This window comes from Echinops telfairi, unplaced genomic scaffold, assembly GCF_000313985.2.
Source record: "Echinops telfairi isolate 266 unplaced genomic scaffold, ASM31398v2 ScPeMD7_7;HRSCAF=31, whole genome shotgun sequence".
NCBI classification, from domain to species: Eukaryota; Metazoa; Chordata; class Mammalia; order Afrosoricida; family Tenrecidae; genus Echinops; species Echinops telfairi.
The window spans coordinates 21,447,582-21,454,142 of record NW_022103904.1 but is presented as its reverse complement, the minus strand read 5'-3'; the positions used below and the strand labels follow the sequence as shown (position 1 = coordinate 21,454,142).

At 57.2% G+C, this 6,561-nt stretch overlaps 1 protein-coding gene across 1 annotated transcript in view; it reads right to left on the bottom strand.

The window, feature by feature from the left end:
* The window catches only part of ARNT2 (aryl hydrocarbon receptor nuclear translocator 2), a 162,558-nt gene that overhangs the window by 33,698 nt on the left and 122,299 nt on the right, over nt 1-6,561 (bottom strand). Inside the window, exon 11 of the mRNA XM_004708075.2 lies at nt 2,274-2,425. Coding sequence (XP_004708132.1) covers nt 2,274-2,425 — 152 coding nt within the window. The remainder of the gene's footprint in view (nt 1-2,273; nt 2,426-6,561) is intronic.

Here is a 6,561-nt window from a genome sequence, read left to right as displayed (position 1 = left end):
ACACATGTATGTATATGGGGGGCGGGGAGCGCTTCAAAACGCTCATGGAACAATGACATTAACTTTTCTTTTCATTTCCCATGGGCTTTTTGAGGCTAGCAAAGCAAAGGGGCTTCCAAAGGCTCCTGGGGGGAATGGGAGGCAAAGATGGTGGCATCTTTTCGGCTGAACTTTGTGAAGTCCCCTTGCATATACCGTTATCTTTGTCCACCTGGTCCCCCGACTTGTTACACACCTTCCTGCCGCATTTGTGCCCAAGAGGGTCATGACGAGAAGGCTGAGGCGAGGGGAAAGTACGAGTGTCGAGGGAGGAGGCGCCAAGAAAGAGGCGCCGGCCGGCGAACAGTCTAGAGAGTGACCGGGGAGGCGGATGAGGTTTTGCACGTGGGTAAGTGGCAGTTGCTCAGAGAGTCGTTTCAAGACAGTTGGGGGCAAAAGCCAGAATGTGAGCAGTCAGAGGGAAGGAACGGTGAAGAGGGTGGCACTTTCGGTGGGGCCGAGGTCAGAGGATGCTTGGGTGGGACAAGGCTTGCGGAGCTCAGGAAGGGGTGGGCAGTGGGGCGGAGCTCCAAGTCGGGCGCAACAGTGGCTATGCTGGGAGCTGGGCAGAAAGTGGCTGGTGTGGCCATAGAAGAAGGAGGTCTGGTGCCACTGGAAACCAGGAAGGGAAGCGGTGAGGAGGGGGTTAGGCTGGACCCTCCTAAGTGTGGACTGAGGGCTGGCGAGCCTGTGCCTGGCACGATGCCACCCTATTCCCCATGCAGCATCTGCAAGAAGACTCTGATTCTGGGGGAGTAGTGGTTCCATGCTGGGAAGCCAGTTCCCACCCAGAGCGACCCTCTGTACATCAGATTGAAACTCGGCCCTCGGCCTGTGCCAACCTCAGCCGGCTCTCGGAGCCACTAGGCCCATCCCTCTTGATGGGGGTCTTCCTCCTTTTCACGGACTTTCTACTTGACCCGTGTCATGTCTTTCTCCAGAGACTGGTCCCTCCTGAGAGCAGAGTCAGTGCTGGTGCTCTTGCCACTGAACACAGGAAGGAATGGTAGGTGATTTCCCCGTGGATGCCCGGGGCTGAAATCCTCGTCACCTGCTATCCAAGCCTGCACTCGAACCACCTGTCTTTTGAGGGGTTCTCCATGGTCCTATCTGCTCAGCTCTGCAGCCTGTGCCCCAGGGCAGAGGCTGAGGCCATTCAAAGGGCACAGGTGCCAAGGAGCTCAGGCTTGGCAAGTAGGGGCAGCATATGGCCAGCCGTGAAGGTGCCTGCAGGAGCGGTGACTGCCGGGAGGCTGTGAGAAGGGCTAGCCGATGAGAAGGAGGTGGCAGGGCTGGGGCTCAGCCCACCGATGGTCTGTGGAGCCTGGGCAGATGGGAGACGGAGTGGAAACAGGAGATGGCATCCATGATGTCAGCCTCGGCTCACACCACCACGTCCACCAGCCTCCTGAAACACCCCACATAACGGGGCACATTCACTCGCACTCGGGCATCACTCTTTGTTCCTTGGCCTTGAACTTCCTTGAGACCAAGACCAGAGAAGACATGTGGCCTGCCCATGGTTGTACATCCTGTGCAGGGAGCCAAACCCAGCATCTGGCCCACAAGGAGGGCGTGAGCTCCTGTCTCCCTCACAAAAACCCTGTGAGGTGAGTCTGATCGCCCCGTTCAGAGATAGGAAGGTGGGAGCTAAGAGAGGAAGCCACGTGTTTGAGGTCCCATGGCCAGGAAATGGTGGGGCCAGGGTGGTGAAGCCAGTGGAGTGTCTCCCCACCCACTGTTTCCCTAGGCAAGGTCCAGAGGGGGGAGGACTGGGTTGCAGAGAAACCAGAGTCCTGGGGCTCTGCACCCCAGAGCTGCCGAGAGCCCCAGGCTTCCTCCACTACCGGCTTCTGGACTCAGGAGCCAGGCATGGGCAGCTGCCATACCAGGATACAGCGAGGCAGGGTCCAGGCACAGCCACATCCGGGTGTGTTCTCTGCTCAGGGGGTATTGAGGAATGGGAACCAGAGAACCTTGGGCTGAACACAGGGCTGGGAGAGGCTGGAGCCATCCTGAAGTCCCTTGGATTCTTTTAAATCAGGAGGGATACAAGACGTGGAAACAGGGGAGGGAAGAATTGGGGTGGCGGGGAGACCCACAGTCTCTCCTAGTCTTACCCATACAGGAGATTCTAGCTCTAGCTAGAGCCAGCAGAGGCGGAGCAAGGGGGCCTCGAGTACAATCTCCAGGCCTGGACCCTTCCCAGCAGAGGGAAGACGCGGGGTACGTACTTGACGTTGGTGTTGGTGCAGATGATGTACTCGATCTCGTCTGAATAGGGATTCTGAAACGTGAAGCTGCTGGTGCGGATCAGCATCCACTCGCGGTTCTTGGTGCGGAATCGATACATGACCGAGAGAACTTGGCCTTTCAGCTTGACCACCTAAGAAAACATTTGGAGAAGGAAGTCAGCAGGAGGAAGGATGGTGCCAGACGGAGGAGGGGAGGCACAGGCAGTGAGGTCTCTGCGGGGGCCACGAACCTCAGAACGGGGCATTGTGGCTTGGGGGGGGGGAGGCAGGGAGGGAGAGGGAGAACAAGAGAGAGGGGAACAGACGGAGAGCCGGCGAGCGAGAAAGCCGGGGCTGAGTAAATGAGAGAGAGACACGGAGAGAAAGCAGGAGCGAGGGACAGAGAACGAGTGGATAAGAAGGGGTGAGTGGGTGAGAGACAGGAAGACAGAGTGCAGAGAGACCGCAGAGGGGGAGAGTGAGAGGGAGGGAGAGACAACACAGGGAGAGACAAAGACAGGGGATGAGTGAAAAGCCGCAGAGGACAGAGCGCGTGGCCACCCGGCCACTACTCCCCTCTCAAAGAGCTGCCTGTCACCGACAACCCGACCATTTCAGAGCGAGGCTCCGTGGCTCTTTGCCGGCTGCTAGCTAGGGGCCTCCGAGCTTGATGCTTCCTCCTCCCTGAGGTAGAACTTCACTGTGGGGTCAGGTCAGTCATCTTCACGGGGCTGCTTCTCCCCCCCTCACATGAAGAACCACCCCAGCAAACCCCTCAAAACACAGAGGCACCACGGCCTCTGTGTCCTGTGCAAACTGGACCCCAGGTCCCGAGAAGCCAAAGCAAAGCCCCAAACCACACTCGCTGCCGCCGAGTCCATGCCGAGTCAGGGCAATGCTACAGCTCAGGGAGGAATGTCCCCAGTGAGTGTCCATGACTGTCACTTTTTCCCCAATCCTAATCTTCATATTATTTGTATTTAAAAAAAAATAATTTTATTGGGGCTCTTACAGCTCTGATCACAATCCATCCATCCATCCATCCATCCATCCATCCATCCATCCATCCATCAGTCCATCCATCCATTCATCCATCTATCCATCCATCCATCCATTTATCGTGTCAAGCACATTTGTACCTATGTTGTCATCATCATTCTCAAAACATTTGTTTTCTACTTGAGCCCTTGGTGACTGTAATGCTTTAAGGGACAAGAAGGCCCCGCTTTCTTCTGCATCCTGAGAAACGAGTCATACAAGAATATATGTGTATGTGTCTGAGTGTGTCTATGTACCTGATTGCTAATCTCAGGCCTCTCAGGCCCGAAACATTCTCAAGTATGTTCTCATCTCAGGTAGATCCTCACAAGGGTTTGGAGAGGTGGCCTTGGTTTTGCTAGTCACCGATGACACTTCTGAGACTCAGAGAAGTTCAGTTATGAAGATCAGACCAGCTTGGTGGACGCTGGGGCAGGAACCATGGCCTTACTTCCAAATCACAAGATTATCTCTCTGGACACACAGCTCTCTCGGGCCTACGTTCGTTCGTTCATTCTCTCTCTCTTTCCCCCTCTCTCTAAGACACCCACACTCTGTGCACCTGCAGAAACACAGAGACGTGTGCATACTCCTCCATTCCTGAACAGAAGAAGGAGAAAGGCTTTAAGGGCCTGTGGTGTGATTATAGTCTCAGGACACAATGCAGCAAGCAGGGCATGCCCCTCCATGGGTGCGCACCGAGCTGCTGCCTGAGAGGCCACAGTGCGCTCATTGCTATGAATGAGGACCTGATCTCAGGTGTAAGAGAGTTCCAGTTCCCTGGTTCCCAGGACCTGCTACACATGAAGTGGATTCTCTGTTTGCTGCTTGCCATCGTTCTCAGACTATATATGCAGCGTGGGGACCAGGACGTCTTGGCACCCTGTCATCTCACATCTGGCTCTGAGCAGGCATCCGTATATGTTCCCCAACTGCCTCGGGGGACCTGTTGGCCCTGAGCTGATGTAGTGGCCACCCTGCAGAAGCCACATGAGCTCCCAGCCCGAGGGTGTCGCACAAGACTCCCCAGTGGGAAGCCTGCAGCACCAGAGGAACCGGACCAGAAGGTCAGGCGAGATGGGGGGGGCCTTGTCTAGAGCAAGAAGCCATGGCTAAAGCTCAGGTGCATGCCTGATGGCAAGTCTGCAGCCTCCACACCAAGTGTGCCAGGAACTTGGCCCTGTCCCCAGAGGAGCCAGTGGACAAAACCGTACTCTGAGGGATGCGGCCATGGGCCACGTCCCCACACCCGTGTCTGCTCCCGGTGGCAGTGACTGACGCTGTGTGGAGCTGGAATGGGAGCCTCAAGGAAGAGAGATAACCAGCCCAGGCTCCACTGAGGAGCGGTAGAGCTAGGCTCTGATCCCAGGTCTCCCTGCCCCAGTGCCCATGTCTTTTCCTGTACTCCCATAGACAAAGGGGACACGCTATCCTCTGAGTGCACCCCATCTAGCCGGTGCAAGAGAGACAGACACAGAGAGAGCCCTGACCGCTCCAGGAATAGCTCAGAGCCAGGGCCATGGAGTGAGCAGGGTGCAAGGGGACACCCTGTTGCCGGGGGCCAGAAAGGGCTCCTGGATGGATCTCCCAGGCTTTGGAACACATGCTGGGAAGAAGGGCTCTTCTGGAGGGGCCCCACTGCCATTGAGTGAGCTCCAACTGAACCGGTTTATAGGAACACAAAGCCTCCTCTCTCTCCCGCTGAGTGGTGGGTAGGTGTGTTCACACTGAGGACCTCAGGGTTAGCAGGCCAGTGCCTGACCCATGGAGCCACCAGGACTGCGGGAGGAGGCACAGCACCAGCGGGCGGTTGGAGTCGGGGCAGCGGGCCTGCGCTGGGGATGCGGCATGGAAGGCAGTATCTGTGATGCAACACGGACCAGGCCTCACACAACTGGGGGTGGGATGAGAGGTGGGGAGTGTATTCAAAGGCACTTAACTCAGGTACAAAGGGCCACACCCCCCAAACCCGGCCTAACAGTTTGTTAGCTGCTCTGGAGTAGAGCCCCACCTCAGGGCCACCCATGCCCAATGGGATCCAACCGTTGCCAACCCAGGGTATTCGCTGGCTGATTTTTGGAAGGCCAAGACTTTCTTCCTAGGCTGTCTTGGTGCGGCCGCTCTGTTGAAGCCTGCTTGCATCAGGCCGGGTGCTAGCTGCTCCTGTGTGAGGTTCCCTGGCTGGGAAGTGAACCCTAATCTTCGGCAGGGAAGGCAAGGACTCCATCAGCGAACCAGCACTGGCCTCCAGCCCAGCACAAAGCCCAAACCAAACTCCGAGTCCAACTCAGAGCGAACCTACAGGGCAGGCCAGGGCCGCCTCTGTGAGCCTCCGAGACGGCAACTCTTTACAGGAGTGTAGGCCTCACATTTCTCCCCAGGAGTGGCTGACGGTGTCCAAGCGTGGGACTTGCTGCTGGCAGCCCAAGGGGCCGCGTTACTGCCCAGGGCTCCCACCAACCCACAAAACCAAACACATTGCCACTGAGTCAATGCCACCCAACAGGGACCCTAAGGAACAGGGCAGTTTCCGAGACGGTCACTATGTATGGGAGTGCTGCTGACCTTGCCGTTAGGAGTCACGACTACCAGGGCTCCCACCGGTCTTCTCAAAAAGAAGCTTCCACCATCAGCCAAGGGATCAGGCAGAGTGTAGCGACCAGCTCCTGCCTTACACCTCTCTGGGTTCCGCTCTCCCTCCCATGTGGGTGACCAGAAGCCCCAGAGCAGAGCAGTGCCCCATGAAGGCTTCCCAGAGGGCACACCGACACCCCGCCAAACTCAAATTCCTCCCGCGTTGCATCGGCAGGCACTAAGGGGCTCATGTCTAGGGCACTCAGATGCTTTTGTTTAAATCCAGAGCTCCCAGGGCTGACTTCTGGCTGACAGGACCCCCTCCGTGCTTTTGCACGAATAAACCACTTCCCTGTGTCAACATGTGTGCCCCATCCCTCCCACCAGTGGCCAGAGCCCAAAGAACACAGACGTGGGGCCCAGGCGCGGCATGCTGCAGATTGCCCGTGTCTGTCTGCAGCGCCCGCTGAGCCCTGGGACGGGCCTGGGGCTGCCAGCGCCCCTCCTCAGTCAGCACCGCTGCCTGCGCTTCCCCGCCCACCTGAGGAATGAGGCTGCCTCTCACAGAGGTTGGACACCAGACCAGATGTTACATTCCTTCCCCTTTCTTTTCAGAATCAACCAGGTTCAGAGACTCAGCAGAGAGTCTCAAATGGAGAGGCCAACTGTGTGTGTG